Source organism: Mercenaria mercenaria, chromosome 11, assembly GCF_021730395.1.
Source record: "Mercenaria mercenaria strain notata chromosome 11, MADL_Memer_1, whole genome shotgun sequence".
NCBI lineage: Eukaryota > Metazoa > Mollusca > Bivalvia > Venerida > Veneridae > Mercenaria > Mercenaria mercenaria.
The window spans coordinates 43307698-43330817 of NC_069371.1; the positions used below are offsets into that span (position 1 = coordinate 43307698).

A 23120-nucleotide genomic window follows, 5' to 3' on the forward strand; every position below is an offset into this window, starting at 1 on the left:
CTTTTCAGCATCTGGCCCAGCGTAGATCGTACCGTTGAAATGGTCAGCCGACGCGATATGTATCTGGTATCCACACAAAGCCTCTTGAAACTTCTTGATTTCATCAATACCACAAGGTCCTAAGGACACACCGGCATTATGATGTAGCTTTTCTGCCAATTGCTTTTGTATGTCACGACCCTGTCTGATGCTGTTCCATTTTTCATGTTGATCTAATTTAGCTTTGGCCGTAATAATGGCCCTCGCACAGCATAAGTTATTGTCATTCTGGATACGTATAAAACTTCGTTTTTTCTTTCAGTGTTTTCTCTAAGTCAACATAATGGCATCTTTTTCTGTTTCCCCCATTTGGCATATCCACATGTATGACTTCAAACATTAACGCTTCATCAATAGTAAAATTTTCATTTGACTATAATACTCTCTCCACTTCTGCCATAAAACGTTCTGCAGTCAGTTCAGGTATACGCAAAAACGGTATAACGATAGGATAATCCAATGTAGGACTCTGAATCACAAATCTAATCAGGTCTTCTGGCTTAGCTCCCCTAGTCAAGTCTTCAAAAATGGCATTAAACAGCGGCTCAAGTGTTACTTGCAAATCATTTGTCACTTCTAGATTTTTAAATGTCACTTTGTAAGTAGAAGATGTTGTTTTAAATTTCTCTATGCGCTGTTCATTGATTTTCGAAATGTTGTAAAATTCTTTAGGGTCATCGTTTTTCTTCATGCGCCTTGTAGGCATGTCATCATTCTCAGCTGGTCTCTTAAGCCCTCCACCTATTTGATGCTTCTGAAGTTTGTGTCTATTCAGGTTGAAATGACGACTGAAAACCTGCTCGCATTCATTACATTGTAGATTGTTGGTTGTCATATGTTTTTTTTTATGTTCGACGAGGTTGTTTTTTCGATTGAACATTTTAGAGCAAATGTCGCAGATGAATTTTTCCCAATGGTTTTCACTCCTCCTGTGTCAGCTTGGGAAAATTACTCCCACATTCGTTACAATTGTAAACCATGTCTGTGCTCTCTGACGTCCTGTGTCAGAATGAGAATATAATATATCGCACTCTTTCTTACGTATTTTCAGAGTTTCTGCTAGCTGCTGATTGGTCTATTTTTTAAGGAATCGAACTGGTCTAGAATATGAATGTGGTCACGTGTATGTTTTATTCAGTGTATCACAATATTTCTGATAATGCTAAGCCTTCTTACGGTCTAGTTTTTTATTCTCCCCGACGTCGTAGTATATCTCACTCTTTCTTACATATTGTCAGAATCTCTGCTAGCTCTTGATTGGCCAATAATATGTATGTGGTCACGTGTCTATAGTGAATCGTCTGACACTGCTAAGCCTTCTCGCTTTTTTTTTGTTTTTTTTTCTTTTAGTTGTCGGTGAACAAACCTGTTTGGCCAGAATCTGGAGTATTAATGAATCTTTATCGTATCTTTCACCTTCTTACGTCTTTCATTTAGTTGCTAAATGCAACAGATCTATAAAATGTATATGGTCACTTGCTTATTCTGTTCGACGTCCAGACAACAAAATGAAGATTTAATGTCATAGATTTGTTCTTAATCTTGTCAATATCAGTACATTCTTTCTATAGGTCAATCTATTCAAGTCATGAAAATAAAAGTTAAATGTATATCGACTAGCTATTCTTACGCGTTTTCAATATAGTTTCTGATTGGTTAATATTTTCAAAATAATAGATTTAAAAGAATGTGTAGAATTGAAACAACGCAATAAACTAGAGCTTCATGTGCTAGATATTGATTCGACATCTAACCTCTCTCTCACCTAAAACACGTACATCATGGGCTCAGTACTACAGATCGAGAGGTGGTATGGCTCTAGTTAGCGTTGCTTCAATTCATTATCGTCACGGAAGAGCTAACTTTCCTAATACAAGCTAGCCGTGACGCTCAAATTCTTGTACTAAGCCGGTCTTAACGACATCCTAGTTTCAGCCCCAGCCACTTTGCGTACAATATGATTTATTAGTTATATATAGTTCCAAAAATGAAATGTAATAAAAAATATTAACTTGTTCTATGAGTTAAAAGCCACATGTTCCCTTCTGCATCTTACCGTCCAGTGACAACCAGTAATTATGTTCTGAATAATTATCAGAGTGTAAATTTTTTTAAAGGCTTAAACGTATTCACCATGATATTGCGTTCAAATATGATGATTTTACATAGCGCAGTATTCGATTTATGAGCACATTAATATAAGTATAGAAATGATTATATTTTCTTTGATAAACCTCATACGAAATAAAACAGAAATACTTAAATAAATTATTCATACAACGAACTTGCGATGTGCATTCTCCAGGACCAATTTACCTAATGAATTAAACTCTAGATGGTTGATTGTATATATCATTAAACTCCCTACAGCCAATAAGAATGAAGTATTTTGACAAGCGGTAACACGAATCGATTTTTCCAATACTTATGTAAACCACAGGGAAAGTTTAACAATTTGTAATGGAGTGCTTTCTATAATTTCAATCATGTATGGTGGTAAGCGTCTATCATTCTTATGTATATTAACGGAATTTAAAAGCGACATCCTTTGGTTATAGAAATACTGATGTTTATATCCACATAATGGTTTACAACATCTTTTTAAATGTAGTGCAGAGACACTGTCTCAAAAATTTATATTTAAGTTAAAACTCTATACAAATCAGTGTGATTTATTAGTTAAATATAGTATCAATATGAAATGTAATAAAACATTAACTTATTCTATCAGTTAAACGCGATTGTTTCTCTACAACTCACCGTCAAATGACATTTAACATTATAGCCAGTAAATAATTAATAGTGTGACTAATTATTAGAGCATATAATTTTTTACAGGTTAAGACCTGTATCGCTTAACGTCTAGTCCACGCTATAATGTACATATGTATTGATTTTAAAAGAGTGCTGTTTACGCTTTATGAAAACGGCATAAACCTTATCATAGAAATGATTATAGCAAAATGTCTTTAATATCTTTAATAAACCTGATACGAAAATGAAATAGAAATACTTAGTCTAATTGTTCATACGGCATAAATCGTGATGTGCGCTCTCTCAAATCTAATTTCCAAATGCGCTTAACTAGCTGGGCGCCAGATAATATAATAATATTTCACTACCTATCGTATGACAGCCAATCAGGGAGAATCACTCTGACAAGCGAGAACACGGATCGATTTTTTTCCAATACTAAGATAAACAACAAGCTGTAAAACTTAATATTGCAGTGATACATAACGCTATAGTATTAAATCTACTGACAGTTTTGTTTTGGGGTTAATGATTTCGGACGAAAAATACTGAGAAAACATTATTACCATCGGTAAATTAATTGTCTAACAAACCTGTCGTAATATTGAGTAAATATACTCTCAGCCGTTCATATAGTTTCAGTGTGACGCGTTCACTGTTAAAAAGGGCCGAAGTGCATCAAGGGCTATAATCAGTAAAAAAAGTACAATTGCGAAATACACTGAAACAAGATTGAACTTGTCCGCATGCTAATGAAGTAAATATCGGGTATGCCTATTGCCGCTGAATGAGGAAATGCGATACTCGCTGTATTTTTATAATTGAAAGTTCGAACCTGATAGAACGCATGTCACGTGATTGAAATATAATGCATTAATTTGTGTTTGTTTGACTTATTAAATGGATGTTTTTAACTAACTATTCATACTTTTTATTATATGTTGGTCGATATCTATCGACGATGTATGGAAATATGCGTATTGTACAAAGAATTAGCGGTATATTGGCTATTTCGGATATATTTTTATGAAAATTATGTCACATCGTCTCCGTGAAATGCATTTTCCCTGCAAATTTTTGATGTATGTAAACGTTATATAAAAATCGGTATCATAATATAACATATAATTCATGATTTTCTTGGTAAGATTGAACTTGTCGCTCGTGATTACGGTTATTAACGATTACCGTATTACAGTATCGCTGGCATTTAAGAAAACAAACAATAACGAAGGTAGTGAAATATTATTATATTATCTGGCGCCCAGCTAGGTAAGCGCATTTGGAAATTAGATTTGAGAGAGCGCACATCACGATTTATGCCGTATGAACAATTAGACTAAGTAATTCTATTTCATTTTCGTATCAGGTTTATTAAAGATATTAAAGACATTTTACTATAATCATTTCTATGATAGGTTTATGCCGTTTTCATAAAGCGTAAACAGCGCTCTTTTAAAATCAATACATATGTACATTTTAGCGTTGACTAGACATTAAGCGATACAGGTCTTAACCTGTAAAAAATTCTACGCTCTAATAATTAGTCACACTATTAGTTATTTACTAGCTATTAATGTTAAATGTCACTTGACGGTGAGTTGTTGAGAAACCATCGCGTTTAACTGATAGAATAAGTTAATGTTTTATTACATTTCATATTGATACTATATGTAACTAATAAATCACACTGATTTGTATAGAGTCTTAACTTAAATATGATTTTTTGAGACAGTGTTTCTGCATTTCATTTAAAAAGATGTTGTAAACCATTATGTGGATATAAACATCAGTATTTCTATAACCAAAGGATGTCGATTTTAATTCCGTTAATATACAAAAGAATGATAGACGCTTACAACCATACATGATTGAAATTATGGAAAGCACTCCATTACAAATTAGCAACAAAAAATGTTAAAAACTTTTCCTGTGGTTTACGTTAGTATTGGAAAAATCGATTCGTGTTACAGCTTGTCAAAATACTTCATTCTTATTGACTGTAGGGAGTTTACTGATATATACAATCAACCATCTAGAGTTTAATTCATTAGGTAAATTATTTAGGCCCGGGAGAATGCACATCGCAAGTACGTTGTATGAATAATTTATTTAAGTACTTCTATTTTATTTCGTATGAGGTTTATTAGAGAAAATATAATCATTTCTATAACTATATTAATGTGTTCATAAATCGAATACTGCGCTATATAAAATCATCATATTTGTACGCTATATCATGGTGAACAGGTTTAAGCCTTTAAAAAGATTTACACTCTGATAATTATTCAGACTATGATTACTGGTTGTCATTAGACGGTAAGATGCAGAAGGGAACATATGGCTTTTAACTCATAGGACAAGTTAATATTTTTATTACATTTCATATTGGAACTATATATAACTAATAAATTAAATTGTATACAAAGTCGCTGGAGCTAAAACTAGGATGTCGTTAAGACCAGCTTAGTGCAAGAATTTGAGCGTCACGGCTAGCTTGTACTAGGAAAGTCAGCACTTCCGTGACGACAATGAATTGAAGCAACGCTTACTAGAGCCATACCACCTCTCGATCTGTAGTACTGAGCCCATGATGTACGTGCTTCAGGTGAGAGAGAGGTTAGATGTCGGCTCAATATCTAACATGGGAAGCTCTAGTTTATTGCGTTGTTTCAATTCTACACATTCTTTTAATTCTTTTATTTTGAAAATATTAACCAATCAGAAACTAAATGGAAAACGCGTAAGAATAGCTAGTCGTTATACATTTAACTTTTATTTTCATGACTTGAATAGATTGACCTATAGAAAGCATGTACTGATATTGACACTGCGTAAGAACAAGTCTATGACATTAAATCTTCATTTTGTGTCTGGACGTCGAACAGAATAAGTAAGTGACCATATACACTTTATAGATCAGTTGCATTTGGCAACTAATTAAAAGACGTAAGAAGGTAAAAGATACGATAAAGATTCATTAATACTCCAGATACTGGCCAAACATGTTTGTTCACCGACAACTGAATAAAAAGCGAGAAGGCTTAGCAGTGTCAGAAGATTCACTATAGAAACGTGACCACATACATATTATTGGCCAATCAAGTGCTAACAGAGATTCTGACAATACGTAAAAGAGAGTGAGAGCACAGACTAATGGTTTACAATTGAAACGAATGCGGGAGTAATTTTCCCAAGCTGAGTCAGTTACTTCAACTGCGACATTTGTTCTAAAGTGTTCAATCGAAAAAACAACCTCGTCGAACATAAGAAGAAGCATATGACAACCAACAATCTACAATGTAATGAATGCGGGCAGGTTTTCAGTCGTCATTTCAACCTGAATAGACACAAACTTCAGAAGCATCCAATTGGTGGAGGGCTTTAGAGACCAGCTGAGAATGATTACATGCCTACAAGGCGCATGAAGAAAAACGATGACCCTAAAGAATTTTACAACATTTCGAAAATCAATGAACAGCGCATGGAGAAATTTAAAACAACTTCTACTGACAGAGTGACATTTAAAAATCTAGAAGTGACAAATGATTTGCTAGTAACACTCGAGCGGATGTTTAATGCCATTTTTGAAGACTTGACTGGGGGAGCTAAACCAGAAGACTTGATCAGATTGGTGATTCAGAGTCCTACATTGGATTATCCTATCGTAATACCGTTTTTGCGTATACCTGAACTGACTGCATAACGTTTTATGGCAGAAGTGGAGAGAGTATTACAGTCAAATGAAAATTTTACTATTGATGAAGCGTTAATGTTTGAAGTCATACATGTGGATATGCCAAATGGGGGAAGCAGCAAAAGATGCCATTATGTTGAAAACACTAATAGAAAAACAATGTTTTATACGTATCAGGAATGACGACAACTTATGTTGTGCGAGGGCCATTAAATGTTTGCATACGAGCAAAGAAAGAGTTTTTATAGGCAGTTAATAAGGGATACAAGTTGCATTTCGAAAACATCTCTCAATATGATCCTGTAGTTAAAGAAGGGAGTCTCTTTACTGAATATGTAAACACATTTTTTAAAATCAAACAGGAAAAAGTGGTTGGCCAAAATGGTGTAAGACAGAAGAGCAAAAACAAATGTATAAAGAACAGTATTATGAAAAAGAGGGGGTCCAGCTTGATTACAATAATATAGAGAAGAACCCGGGAATGCGTGCTTTGGCTAAACTTATGCTCAATTCATTCTGGGGAAAATTTGGTAAAAAATTAAACAAAAAACAAGTAGAGTTCATTGATGAACCAGCCCTATACTTTGAAAAACTAACGAGTGATAGAGAAGAAGTAACGGCTGTTAACTTTGTCTCTAATGAAATGGTAGAGGTACGCTGGAAATACAGGGATGAATTTGTAGAGCCCATTGGGAAAACCAACGTGTTTATTGCTGCCTATACAACAGCTCAAGCTAGACTTAAATTATACTCTTACTTAGAAAAGCTAGGACCCCGTGCATTGTACGCGGATACCGTTTCTGTTGTATTTACATCGAAAGTAGGAGGGAGATTGGATGCCCTCGTTAGGCAATTATTTAGGTGATCTGACAGACGCAATAGAAGGAAATCATATCAAAACATTTGTTGCTAGTGGACCAAAACGTTACGCGTATCAATTACAAAATCCTGATGAGGCTGGGAAACAAATTAACTGTGAAATAAAAGGTATCATCCTGAATTTTAAAAATCAAATATCAATCAATTTTGCAACAATTAAGGACATGATTATTGGTCCGTCAAACAAAGTCGTAACGGTTACGGATTCTCGAAAAATATGCCGAGACCGTGATCAAGCCAGACTTTTAACGGTGATTCAAACGAAAAAGCACAGGATTGTGTTTGATAAGAGAGTGAGAGATGGACGTACATCTTACCCGTATGGATATTGAGTACATATTGATATTGTAATGTATCTTAGAATATTATTTGTACAAAATTAAAGATGAATAGAGCGGTATTATTTGCTTTTTTATTATTTTCCAATATCTACACAAATCTAAAATGAAGGATAAACATAGTAACTTGACGTCATTTCGTTCAAATGAGTCCCATCCGCAAATTGACTGCTTCTAATTTCCCCAATCCAAGATGGCGACTTTATATAGACAAAGAAGGAAAAAAGTGGTCTAGAGTGCCATCCTCCACTACTAAAATATCTTAACTTAGTGTTATATGTATGTCATTTTGAGGGTTAAAGTGTTCATTAAATATTTACATCATGAAGTACCTTCATTGCATATATACAATAAAAATCTGCCTAGAAAGTGTTGGGGACTTGTGAGGAGTTGCACCTAATTTTTACCTCTCACAAATAGACTAACTCAAACCGAGTCTGATATTAATTTCCTAGGTAGCGTCCGATCTTCGTATAAACCATATTGATAGTGAAGCATGAATGGACTTGGCGGTTTATTTAAATTTAAATTTAAAGAACTGTAAAATTAGGGTATAGCTTGCTCAGCCGTATTGCTCATATGTTTCTGAGGTATAACAATAGTGACAGCGGCCATGATTCCACTCGTCATGTAATATCGATGGAAACGTCGAGAAAAAAACTACCGCGCCTATACAATGTAGACAATTAATGTAATCAGATAAAACGATAATCTTGACGTAACCTTGTATCGGACGTATTCCAGATTCGGCTGTGAATTTCCTTTCAAAACTATTCATTCTGTCTTGATATTTCAGATCAACAAGTAGTTGTTGGAGAGTTTACAGGAAAGTAAGTTCATTGAAATGTTCTGATTATTCCCAAAACATTCATACAAATCATTACTTAAAAGAACGATTTAACTTGCTGGAAATGACAGTATCTGCTCTTGTTAAAAATCGTATTTTCTTACATTTCAACCACAATAAGCAGATGCCAATATGAAAACATTTTAATATCAACATGAGTTGTATACTCGTTGCACAAATTTTAAAATAATGCAATGACTGTTTGATTGCAATACAGAGCCCAGTCAGGCTGTCCGTACCGAAATCATTACACATTTATTGCTATGTTGTTGCAGATTTTTTGGTTACAGCTCTTGTAATCGTGCTTTTCCTGTTTGAGCTTAATACTTGTTATTTCCTAGATCAGTGAGATTACATTTTCAAATACAACAAGTGTTTGGAAAAAAAACGTTTAACAGGTTTTAGGGTACTGTGTAATTTTGACCTGCTTTCAGAATATGTCACGTATTTTTATGTATCAGTTATAATCATCAAATGGTAGTACACATTCATAATATGACTAGTTATACACATTTGATTTTATCAGTTGTGTACTACCCTTGTGCTAATATACCATACTGTTAGTGACAACTCATTTTTTTTTCAAACATGAAATTTGGACATGAGATCCTTTAAATGTTCGTTTAAATGTATTTAGCTTGCATTTGCCTCATTCTGTTGTTTAAATTATATCCAAATCCTAAATCAGCTTTGATGTGTGCATGTCTTATCGAAAGATCATTGGTTAAAACTTGTCGAACTTATTTTCTTAAATTTCAGAACGTATATGAACGTCGCATTTAACACAGATGTGCCAATAAATCAAAACAACGATGTTGTTGAAGATGAGGTTGCTAGACAATATACAGATCTAGCTGATTATTCCCGCGATAATAGGACCACGTATGAAGTTCTGCATAACCTTTGAATATCACGTTGAACACATTTTGTTGATGAAGATTGCATGCAAGAACTTAAAAAGTGTATGTTTAATTGCTCGACAAAGTTTTTTTCTTTATATAGTATAAAATTAAAACTAGCTTGATGTTTTGTAATACTCTAACGCAACATTGTATATATGTTTCCGATACATTAATTGTACATGATCATTAGATTATTTGATAATGTTCTGTACAGTACGGCGATATATTTTGACGAGTACTTATTCGAAAAAAGTCGGCTTGTCCATTCTTTATTGCGGATTGACATAAGTCTAATAATATCCCTTGTTGACAAAACAATGTTAAAGTATTTTTATTCTATAGTAATTGTTTTTAGAAAAAAAATCAAGACGGACACAATTCTATTTAAAACATGTGTACGGATGTGCTTGTCAACGGCTTTTCATATAAATGATATTGAGAATCGAATTAAAGTTGTGCGAAATATATTGCATTCATACGACACTTATTGGAGGTCACGTGGTACAAAATGCGAATTGAAAAAAAAGAATAGTGGGTAGAGAATAAATTAAATTTCTTTAAAATAATTTTCCTTTTAAGCTTTAACTTATGACTTATAACTCGTGACATTTAACATGTTATTCGTTGCAGTACTAAGTGTAAAGGCAGAATATACTATATTGATTATGTCTTTGTATAATTCCTAAACACTTTTAATAGCATGATATGTAGAACCCATGTTCCATTCGAACTGTCTTCAACCAAGTCCAAAGGGTTGAGCTTAATTATACAAATTTCAGGAAAATCCTTCGGGTAGTAAATATCTCCTGTAAAAGGTTCAGATATGTTTCATAGCTCTTAAAAAGCAAACGTTCACGCAGCCTTGTTACAACCCTTAATACAAAGTTATGTTTAGAGTATACAAAACCATCAAAAACCATATTTGAACAAAGGGAAAAAACATGTTATTTACAAACATGTAAAATAACTTGAATATATTAACCTAGGTATTAAAGGCCTTTTCAAAGACAGATACAATGGTCATAATACCTTTTCATAAGAATCTACAAAATACAAATGCTGAATAGTTCGCAATAATTTTCGCTCGAACTAACCTCTCTGCCACAAGACGTATTACTGTTTTCGGTCCTGGCGTGTTTTAACAAATGCCTACTATTGGCGCCATGCTTGCGCGAAGGAACAGTTCCATCATATTTGATATAAAGTTTACAATAAAGAACATATTAGAATCGAAATAGTTTATAGCGAAACAGTGCTTTATCACTATTTATACACGCGGGCTGCGCCCTCGTGAAATTATTACGCCCGACGTATAACCGACCATCGTGTATAATTAGTGATAAAGTGCTGTTTCGCTATAAATTATTTCTTAGTTAAATCTTTTCTAACATGGTTGTTTCTATTGTGAATACAGGAGCGTTGCCTTCGTTTTGTATGCACGCGGATCTCGTCTTAATTCATTTAAGTACGCAACCATAACAAGTATTTACAAAAATCGAATGTTAATAACTCTTGGAGTCATAACAAAGTCGTGAACTACCATTTCGTTAAAAAGTGTCAGACCTTACTAAGATGAAGCACATATTAATTAAAATATATATCGACTTTTTATTCGTGTCAAAGATAGATACTACTAAACAGCTTTTGTTGAAGCGTCATTACGATACAATGTACAAGACCAGTTCTGTTTCACTTATTTTGGAACGTTGGAGTCACCTAAAGTATGCAGGGCAGATTGTGATATAGTAGGCCTTGTCTAAAATCAACATGTCAATGTCGTCAATCGCGTCAACGTCAATTGCGAAAGCGTTTCTCCACGTAAAATCAACTCAAACCTTATGTATCAGAACATCATGGTCAATTCATTAATCATTAACTGCGACGACTTTAACATACTGGTCCGCTTCCTCGTCTAGCTTTTTAAGATACTGAACAGATAAAGATGTGAGACGAGAAAGCATTGAATGTCTACCAGAGTTTGAAAGAATTAAATCGAGGTCTGCAACAGATATATTGACTTTAGATTTGCGTTTAACATTACCATTTCGTCTAATTCCATGAGACCTAGATTTACGTTTCCTAATACTTAAAATAGAAAAGATATCGATATCAGGGTTTTTAGAGATATTACCTTCCTGATAAATATTATCATTTAAGCCCAACGGAAACGGTGACTGTAAATTTTTAATCCATTTGAATTCTGCTACATGTCTAGCTTTAATTTTAAAACTAGATGTGGAATTTATATCATATACGATTTGCTCTACTGGCTGCATAGTTATTCAAACAGATCCGTTTTACACTGTATCATATCTTATTCAAAGTTACACACAACACGTTCTCCGTCCACATATTGACACCCAATCTGACCATGAGAGACATTTTCTTAAAATTTATTTCATGAATAAAGGTATTGACTTCATCGATGTACCCAGTATATTTCGTGATAAACGTGTCATTGATTCTGTGCCTAAATATTTCAGAAACTCCGAAGTTCCTATTATCTGTTATAAATATAAAACACCTGTAAGAAATGTTATATTCAATTAAAATAAAATTGTTTCCGACTTAGATGTTCAAACTAATACCCCTTCTTACTGCGAATGTAAAAACTCAAAATTTTGCTATTCAGATGCCGGTCATGTCATCACTGGTAATTTTGATATTATTAAAGACAAACGTATTCGTAATTTATTCTTTAGGACCTAAATATAGAATTTCTTCAACTATTGATTTTGATGCTTGTCGTGGTCAGATTGCGGAATCCATCGAAACTATTTGTGTTAAATGGTGTCGTCGTGAGAATGCTGATCCCAATGCTTTAACGTCTTGGAAACGAAGTATTTTTAACATTGTTGATTCTCGAATAAAATTTTATCAAACTAATGAACACCTACTTCCACCAAAACCCAAGTTTACTTTAAGACATTTGAAAAAGGAAATCCAAAAATTTCATTCTAAGTATGTCTTAGTTCCAGCAGACAAGGCGGCCAACAATATTATCATCATTTGACGCCTACATTATATTAATGTTTTAGAAACGAACTAAATAGCACTAAAACTTATACATTGAGTCCTTCTGTCACTGATCACATCACTGAAGTTTCTAATTTAAAAGTTCGTATAGACGATCAACAAATTAAAGTACCAACCATGTACTGGATTCCTAAATTGCATAAACAACTATATAAAGCCCGCTTCATCGCTAATTCAAGCTCTTGTACAACTACAAATATTTCAAAACTATTAACATCATGTCTAACTGCTGTGAAAGCCCACGTTGAAAGATACTGCGATAAAGTAATCGAAAACTCTGGTAAACATTTATTTTGGTCGATTAAAAATTCTGGCGAAATCCTGCATAAGTTTAAAATTAATAAGTACAAGGTATCTACAGTCAGTACATACGATTTTTCTACTTTGTATACCACTTTACCACATAACTTAATAAATGACAAACTAACTGCCCTAATTCAAAAGACTTTTACCAGAGAGAATGCTACCTTTCTCGCTTGCAGTTTTGAAAAGGCTTTTTTTTACTAGCAATATTATTAAACATTATACAATGTTGACCTGTGACGAAGTTTGTAAAGCCCTTTCCTTTTTATTGAACAACATTTACATCAGGTTTGGGAATGCAGTTTTTAGACAAGTAGTTGGTATTCGCATGGGAACAAATTGTGCACCCCTTGTCGCAGATTTGTTTTTATATTGTTATGAAAGAGACTTTATGTTGAGCCTTTCTCCAGATACGCAGGCAGATATTATAACTGCATTTAATAATACATCACGCTATCTGGATGATATTCTTAATATGGATAATCCGTTTTATGGTCAATTTGTGAGTACTATTTATCCTAGGGAGCTTCAGTTAATTAAAACTAACAATTCGGATACTGATGCTTCGTTTTTAGATTTACATCTCTCTATTTATGACAATATTATACATACGAAAATTTATGACAAGAGGGATGATTTCAACTTTAGTATTGTAAATGTTCCCCATTTGGATGGGCATGTACCTCAGGCTACATCTTATGGGGTATATATTTCTCAATTAATTCGGTTTGCCAGAGCGTGTAGTCATGTCAAGCATTTCAATGAACGTAATCTATATATTACGAGTAAACTTCTTCAGCAAGGCTACCGTTATTACAAATTGCGTAAATATTTTGCTAAATTTTAATATCGTAATTCTGATTTAGTTTTAAAATTCAATCGTAATTTAAAGAAACTTCTGCGAGAAGGTATTTCTAAACCCGTTTTTTTTTATGGGGATGTGGTTTACAAACTTCGTAAGATCTTGGGTCATGGTAATTTTCCAAATGTATTTGGTAAAATTATAAAACGTTTTATTAAAAGAGGTTACGACCCAACTGTTTTGAGACATACCACATGTTTAGTGTTCAACCCGTTTACAGTTGGACACTACGCTTCCTTTTTTGATTGTGTCTGACGAAAGAGGGGGAGGACTCTATGATAAGCAGTTTTAAATCTTACCAGGACTGAACTGTTTTGATATCTGTCTTCTGGCCTGTTTCGTCGGGCCCTTAAGGGTGTATCTCTTGTTGCTCTGTCTTCTAAAAAGGCATTGAGTACATACGTGTTTGGTTCTAAAGGTTTGCTTTTTATATTTTTATACACGAGCATTTTTGTGTTTTACATGCCATGCCTTTTTGTTTCCATTACGTGTGTTAGAGATTCACTTGGAGGGGATTACTTTTATTTACACTGTCCCGTGTCTTTGGAACATGGTGGGGGTAAGAGTGAGGTTGGGTGCGCACCATAAACCGGTTTAAGCTCCCCAGTGGTGTTTTTGCCACTGACCGTTCCAAGGCGGTGCCCCACTGTGTTCCTTTGTTTGTTCGTTTTGTCCTCTTGTGTAGGCTTTGTGTGTGTGTGTGTGTGTGTGTGTGTTCCTTTGTTCGTTTTGTCCTCGTGTGTTGGCTTTGTGTGTGTGCAAGTGTATGTGTGTGTGTTTGTGGTGTGCACGTCTGCGTGCTGTAGGTTTCGTTTTGGGGAGGCTGCGATTTTGGTACGTGGCATTCCCTGTTTGATATTTGTCTTTGTTTTTTTTTGGAAATATTCCTTACCGACGATCGACTGAACACGTTTAAGTCGTTCATTATCAGTTATCACTTCCTGTGTGTTATGTGTAAAAGTTGTGTTTTCCGTAACAGCTAGGCTATATTTTCAGTTTTGTAAAAGGCAATATATTCATATTATGCTAGAGTTATGGTTATTGTGCACTGCTCTTCTTCTTACTAATCTCTTATCTTAATTGTAAGGTTGCCTTGTTACCAGGGTAAATTCAAATTAGTTGAACCACAGCATTTTTTTGTATTTCGTGTAAGATAATGTTGTAACTGCTACAATCTCAATTTTGTTTATCTCTGTCCCTTCAAGTACAATTTTTATCCAGGTTTGAAGTATATGACTCTCCAAAGCTATTTTATATCGAAAAAAGAAGGAGTTTCAGTGTAATCTTAATTCAGTCTTACTTTACAATAATTTGCTTAATGAGTAGTAAGGTAAGTGCTGATATACATTTACATATGTATCACACAAGATGAGGAGACCTTTATGTCCACTTTTCATTTTAAATGCAGTTCATGATAGAAGTCATAGCTGTATTATTCTCCTACGAGGAAATTAATATATCGCAAATACGGATCTGGCATTATCAGCATGTTTCATAGTCTATGAAATTCTAAGAGGTATCACTATTTAAAGAATCAGAATAACTTACATTATATCAGCCAAGCTCAGAATATGTTGCCAAAATATTAAATGCATTAAAAAGGAATTTCAAAATGTATAATCGTTTGAAGTTTAAATAATATCTACTAGTTCAAGAAATTCAAATTAGAATTCCGCAAATAAGAATCACTATCTTATAAACAACAGTGTACTTTTTCGTTATCTTGAGTACCTAAATAAGTATGCCGGGCTCATAAGTGTAGATAACATTTTGAAACACTATTTGTCAGAGAAAAATTAGTTATGATGCAAAAAAACAACATGGCTAATCAACATGCGTGTTATAAAAGACGAAGTTTATAAATGCAGTCATTTCTCGAAAAAGCTTCTACACCTTCAACAATTTAGTATTTATAGTCTGAAGAGCAGTTATCTACCAACTACAAACTTCCTCAATGAAAGTAAATGGATGGGAAGTCAACATTTTACCTTACCCTAAATGACCACTAGCTAGTATTTCTCCTCAAGCGATCTATACAGCAATTATACATATGAGTCATTCAATGAGGAAACATGCATTAGATAGTATGTTATATTGTACTACTAATAATTTACAATGTTCTTATGCTCATGCACAAATTAGAGTGTTTTTCTTTTGTTGTCAGAATACATTATATTTTGGTGTGTACATAAAATATTACTTAAGCAGAGCTAGTGCTTGAAGCCTTTTGCATTCTATCACTGCCATAATTACAGTTGAATTGCTGTAAATACAAGATTTAGGTGTTTTATGCTTGGAATCAGTGTTATTTTATATCGTGGAGTCTATTCAACTTATGTGTAATAGAGTTCCGCTTAAACCGGTGCTAGGGGCGTGAGAGGTGTTGCACGTTTCGTTACCTCTCATGGACAGACTTAATCAAACTGAGTCTGCTATTATTCTTTTGGTTGCATTCTTTGCTTCCAAAGGATCTTTTTATAGATTTTATTAGGGTTATAACAGTCGCGATACGCATTATACTATGCAAATAGTTAAAGAGAACCAATCATTTGTAATAGGTAGGGGGCCAATAAGGTCTACCATGCATCCCCGCTAGACTTTTTTCATAGGTACCAAATTGTTCGGCAGGACCAACTCTTTCAAAGAAAAAAATGTGCCCATGAAAAAAACTCTTTTGAACTATATATGTTTCCATGGCAACCATTAATTTTTGAAAAGGACAACCATATAGATGATAATCAGTCATATCTTGGTCAGTTTTGGTGATAAAACAATAAAAATGGTATCTAAATTGAGCTAAGACATTGGCCTTAAAAGAGCAGTATTTTTATTTTAATTATCTAATTTGCATAATCATGAATATTAATAAGAATGTTACAAAATGACAAAATTTTAATAGAAAATAATATTTTCTAAGTTTTAAATCAATTTAAATGTACCAAACAGTTTTGATCTGTTCCGGAAGTCTCTTAGTGTTTTCTTTAATAGTATTTTGTAACACTGATGGTAATTTGTTTTACTCCAAAATAGGTATGTTTAGCTAATTTGCATAAAATTACCTACTACCACAACCAACGTCTCAGGAAACAAAATACCGCTAAAATTTAATAAAATGATATAATTAACTGTTATCAATAAAATAACAATTATGTGAGCTATATTGTTTGGAAATGTAGTTAAAACACCTTTTTGAAGGAGAAATCAGTATGTAACATACTTTACACATGTTACGTTACCATTTCAATAACCTTGTTTTATTACTTCAATTGTTTACAAAATATAAATCAAACAGTTTTAATCTGGTCTTAATGTCTCTCAGTGTTTTCTAGAATAGTATTTTATTACTTTGAAGGTAAATGTTTTTTTTCTACATTAGGTATTTTAGCTAATTTGCATCAATTAGATTATGCTAAAACGGACATCTCTGGAAACAAGATATAACTAAAACTGAACATGATGAAATAAACTGTAATCAATAAACTTGTGTTATTTGAGCTATATCAGATGAAAATACAGTGTAAATACTTATTTGAAGGAGGAATCTATTTGTTACAGACTTTACACATGCTACGTTACCATTGCAGGAATCTTGTTTTATTGTATTGTTATTTTCTCCAAAAATAGTAGAGGAATATTTAGTTATTAAGTTATTAAATACTCTAACAAAATAGTAGAGTTCCATACGTCTCAAGCAATGAGATTTTTTTCATAACTGCGCTCTTAAATACGTTACCATTGTATTTTGCTGTATTTACAAATAAGTAGGAAGAAATTTGAATTATTGTTATCAATATGATAATATCATTGATTTGTTAAAACTTTAAAGTATTAATTCTAACATTCTTTCTTTACTTTTGTTCACCAAGAAATCATTTGAAACATTCATTACACATTCAATGTTCCTTTTTTATTTTGAATTAATGCATATATCAGTTTAATTATACTAATATCAGTTTCTTAATTATGATATTCTTTTATTTGATGATTTCAATATTGTTGTCACATTTACATTGATTATGTATTTTTATGTATATATTCTGTATATATTAATTATGTATAAATCCTTGCTAACATCCATACACTGATAATAGGGTTACAATTTGGGACTGCCTTTCATGAAAAATGTTTTTATAATCATAGAATATTTATCTTGTTTTGTGTGATTGTGAAGTGTTTCTATGCAGTTATTTACGTGAGAAACAAAGCAATTTGTTTTTGAGTTTGAGAAAAAAAAACAACATGCATTGTATTGAGATCACTTTATTTTTATGAATGACATTTGATTACACTTTGATTCTGAAGCAATTTGTATCGTGCTCTTGAGTTTCCTGCTACAGTTTGAACTTTTGATAAAGATGAGTCATGCCTTTGTCATAACTTTTGGTATGTAACTTAATTGATAATCAAACTTTATTTGTTATGACTGATGCATAGCTTCTCTAAGTAGTGTTTCTCTAAATGTTCCGGTATATCCAGGAATATTTCATCACATAATACAATTTAGTCCTTGTCTGTACAATTTAAAATATTAAAAAGATATTTTGTACATTCTGTCATTCATGTAAATGTTTCAAAATGACAACAAAAGTTTTCTTTATTTCATATCTATAAAGTTATATATATTTCTTATATCTTGATCTGGTATCACTAAAACAGTTTTATCAACCTGGTAAAAGTTTTAAATCTAAGGTGTTTACTTAAATACCTGCATATTTTCTTCTGTTTGTTGGTTTGGTTTAGCACCGCTTTGCAACAGAAATTCAGTCATGTAATGTTGAGCAGTTAACCTAACAAGTGTCCCTGGATTCTATACCGGAACTACTCAGTTGTCTACAGGCAAATGCCAAGATCTCCGTATTATACAGGTGGAAGTCTATTGACTTCAGACATAATATCTTCATTGAATCGTCATGAAGAGCAAAGGCCTCATCCAGATATATGACTCAAGACCCTATGATTCGTCCTATCGAGCTAGGGTTGGTTTTGTATATGTTCTTATAATACTACTATTTCTAAAAAATTTTTTTTTTACAGAACTTGATTTTTACTCACAGTACGACTGCACATATCACCTGTATGATCATAATATTATGAACGCACAGATGGATATTATTGTATGTTTTATTGAAATTCCAGCTAAAATTATAAATACATGGATGTTGCAATATTTATTTATCTATTTGGGTTTTACGGCGCACCAACAAAGTATAGGTTATATGGCGCCAAACAGGACTACAAAATTTGGTTTCATTTACATCAAGATAAAAGGCTGTTGCAATATATATTTTAGGCAGTTTCTGAAATAACAGAACGAAACCTTCTTAAAACTTACCACTAACAGTTTAAATAAATCAGTACGTGACAATTTGGGCTTCAATTTCTTTTTAAATATCTTTTTAAAAGCAATGGTAGTGATAACGTATTTTAAAGTGTGTTACGGAAAAAAATCACCCTGTCTGACAAATAAAGAAGCATATTGTATTATTATAGTACAAAATAAGTAATATTGATTATGTTTCTGAAATATTTTCTAAATAATTGATGCAATACAACGAGGTTGTTGAAATGGTAACGTAACATGTGTAATATGTGTTACATTTTTATTCTTCCTTCAATAAAATGTTAACGCGATGTCTGCGGACATAATAGACCACATAAAAATTATTATTTCATTGATAACAATTAATTATATCATTTTATTCAGTTTAAGAGGTCTCAGAATTTTATTCGTTGTTTGTGACACTGGTTCATTTTATGCAAATTAGCTAAACATATCCAGTTTTGAGTAAACAAATACCATAAGAGTAACAAAATAATATATTAAAACACACCCAGAGACTTTAAGACCAGATCAAAGCTGTTTGGTACATTTAAATTGATTTGAAACTTAGAAAATATATTTTTAACATAATTTTGAGATTTTGTAACATTCTCATTAATATTCAAGAATATGCAAATTAATAAATTAACATTTAAAGGTCAATATCTTAGCTCCATTTTGACACCATTTTTATTGTTTTATCACCTAAACTGACTAAGATATGACTGTTTATCATCTGTATGGTTGTCCTTTTCAAAAATATACGGTTGCCATGGAAACAGTGAAATCATATATAGTTCAAAAGAGTTTTTTCATGGGAACATTTTTTTTTTTTGAAAGAGTTGGCCCTGCCAAACAATTTGGTACCTATGAAAAAAGGTCTAGGGGCGGGGGATGCATGGTAGATCTTATTGGCCCCCGTACTGTAAGAGCAAGTAGAGTATAAACAGGTGGACAGATGGTAGCGAGATCATGAGTGGGTCCAGTGGTAACAATGTCTGATTAAGTAATCATAGGTCATGAGTTCGATCCCTCTTTTTTCAACTAAAATGCATCATAATTATAACTTTATGCTAGCTGAATGCTATTTATGACAGTGTACATACGCTGAGCAGCAAGGATTCAGGGTAAATGTTTTGAGTTGCAGCTTCAGTTAAGAAGACATAGGCTAAATGTCTATGCGATAGGACTCGTATGTTGTTTATTCAAGACATAGTCTGGCGAAACTTCAGCAGAAAGACCAGTGAAGAGTTTCCAAAATTCCTAAAGAAATATCAGCTGAACAACATTAGTTGTATGATGTTAATTTAATATTGATCTGTCTGATCACTGGAATTATTGAGCTCACAATCCGAATTATTAGAAGAACATTCGTAAACGGATTTTGAGGCGAGGTAGCAAGAGGGAAATCATATTAGATATGAGATATATAGGTCGAAAAATGGCGTTAAACCCAAAACAAACAAAACAAAGTAATTAATATATTGCTGTGGCATAAATATCATAAAATGAACATGACATACAGGACACCTTCGAAATGCATTTACTACGCTGTCTTAACCGCACTCGTTTATTTACTCTAAAATATTTTGAATGTAACGGAAGCTTTTTAAATATGCCGACATTTTTATAACAATTTATAGAACATTATTTGTTTAGTATACCATTCCGTAACAACAATAAGCTGTAAATAATATATCAAACATTAAAGACCATATTGAATCTACATTAATCATGAGATGTACCACATTTAAAAACAACAACACCAACAAAAGAAACTGCACATAAAAATGTTTTGCATCATCTGAAGGAACTTCTTTCAAAGAAAGGGAGATATATATGATGAAATATATGATTTTACACAGTTATACAAATATTTTTAAATATCAGATTTAAACAGAAAAATTGTTTAGATTTTACTTAAATATTTTGTTTGGTTAAAATGTTTTCCCTGTATTAATAAAGCTTGTTTGCTTTTATGTCTGATTTTCCTAGTTGGTAGATTTTGCTGTGTTTTGGAGACTTTAAACCATACTTTTATGTACTGAAACTTGTACTGAAATCTGAAATAATCTTCTTTCGTGTCACTAATAAAATAGTTGGCTAAAATGATATGTAGAGTTGTACGAATTGGCCAGTCAAATGCTAGGATCGAGAAAATACCATCGACTTTCAGCCAGCTGAATGCCATCCTCAAATGAAGAATTCTACTACCTAAGCCAGGCTCGAATCCACATCAGTGAGAGGCAAGTCATTTGAACTCAGAGAACTTAAACACTTGGCCAAGGAGGCCTTTAACTATATTTAAGGCCTCTCCGTATTGACATTGTTTTCGCACCAGAGTTCATAGTATTATTTCTATATTAGTTGTGATACATGAGAACGTCATGAAATATTACGCAATTACAAGAAAGAGTATTATTATTTTTTCTTGCGTTTCCCGTTTACATATTATTTTATACAGTACTAGCAAAGTCCTACAATATAAGTTATACAGCAAAATATTAATTTTTGATATTTAAGGCAATTGCATTTTATATGATCCTTAGGCAACGTCACTATCTCAAAAGCTGCCCAACGTCATAATGACGCTGTCATATCACACATAATTAATCAATATAACTCGTGATTACCATTGGTTTAATGTTTACCACCCTTAAATGTTTTTGTACACTTCCATTCGAATAAAGAAATACCATTCAATTGATATTCCTGTCGTATTAAAGAAATTGGACACTGAACTGTGATACCGTTTAAAGGAGCTATTTAATTTATAAAACGTTATAAAAATTTATAGAACGTTGTTTTTCATTTTTGTACCACAAGTACTTAGCAATATACCCTGACCACTTTTTAACGTCTCGTTCCACTAATGCAATTTTGTTTTCTTCAGGGAATTGTCCCTCAAACCTTTTGCAGCTTAGCATTTGTATTTTTTCCTTGATGTTCTCCCAGGTCCCCGTTCAATACCGATTTTAAAGCGATGATCAAAAACAATATGCCTGCTAAACATTTTAGTGATGGCACATTTATTCTTTAGCGTCATTGTGGCGCTTACACTTCATATCAATATATAACCAAAAAAAGAAAAGGTAGCTTGAAAAATAGTTAAGTGACAAGTAATGTTTTAGCGCATGTAAAATAGAAAAAGAGACAAAATTGGGCCGAATTACGTCACATGGCGTTGCCATGGGGACTAGCATTTTCTTATTATTTATCGTAAGACAATATAATTGTGACATATCAACTCAATATTCCCTAGTCTACATTATGTAGCACTTTCATTTATTTTTGATGTGAATGAAGAATTGAGAATACTTTTCTTTTCCGGGTATTTATTGAACACCCCCTGTACATCTAAATGAAATGACAGATAGTCAAATCTAGACAGTTTACACAAAAAGATAATGTTTTAACACAGTCTAGATATTTTCTAAATTCAAACACTACTTGGGCCCCTATGATATGACGCGGCCCTTATTACTACCTTATGAACTCTTTTTATGATAACATGGTCTCAGCCATAATTATAACCATACTACAAATATGTATAATATGAAAATATATTCTTCTTTGTAACGCTGGAAAAAGATCCTTTTCACGGATCATGGGTAACCGTATGCGGCTAGTCAGCGGTATATGCAGTCATTTTTGCGGTCGCAAACTGCATTTTCATTGGCACTTCCTCCCAAGTTCTAGTTTTAGAAACGGGTAAAAAAAAAGTACGCGCTCAACGGGTAAGAGTTATGCGCTAAGCGTGTACTTTACGGTTAGCGAGTAAATTTCACATACATCGTGTGTTTCTATACGTTCAGCATGTATACTCATATGCTTATTGTGTAAATATACACGCTAAACGTGTATAATGATACCGCTCGAGCGATTTTAGACTTTTGATATACAAAAAGTTATACTAGAGGACATGGTCATTTTTCCTAACTTGTACATATAGCGGAAGATTTACAAAGGATTTAATTTGATGTCCATCTACTAAAAGGCTTCCAGTCATCTAGATACGTCGAAACCCCTGAACCCCATGAGGCAAGGCAAGTTTTCCTTTCGAGATTATATGTAACACCTTTAATACCGTCTTCTGGCAAGCTAACTTGAAGAAAATATCTTGGAAGACACCTCCAAAATTGT

The 23120-nt window shown here is 33.0% G+C and overlaps 1 protein-coding gene across 1 annotated transcript in view; it reads left to right on the forward strand.

The window, feature by feature from the left end:
- LOC123561351 (hemicentin-1-like) overlaps nucleotides 1–9819 on the forward strand; it is a 60872-nt gene extending 51053 nt beyond the window's left edge. Inside the window, exons 9-10 of the mRNA XM_053518069.1 lie at nucleotides 8504–8537; nucleotides 9314–9819. Coding sequence (XP_053374044.1) covers nucleotides 8504–8537; nucleotides 9314–9461 — 182 coding nt within the window. The 3' untranslated portion in view covers nucleotides 9462–9819. The remainder of the gene's footprint in view (nucleotides 1–8503; nucleotides 8538–9313) is intronic.
- Nucleotides 9820–23120: the final 13301 nt, after the last annotated feature.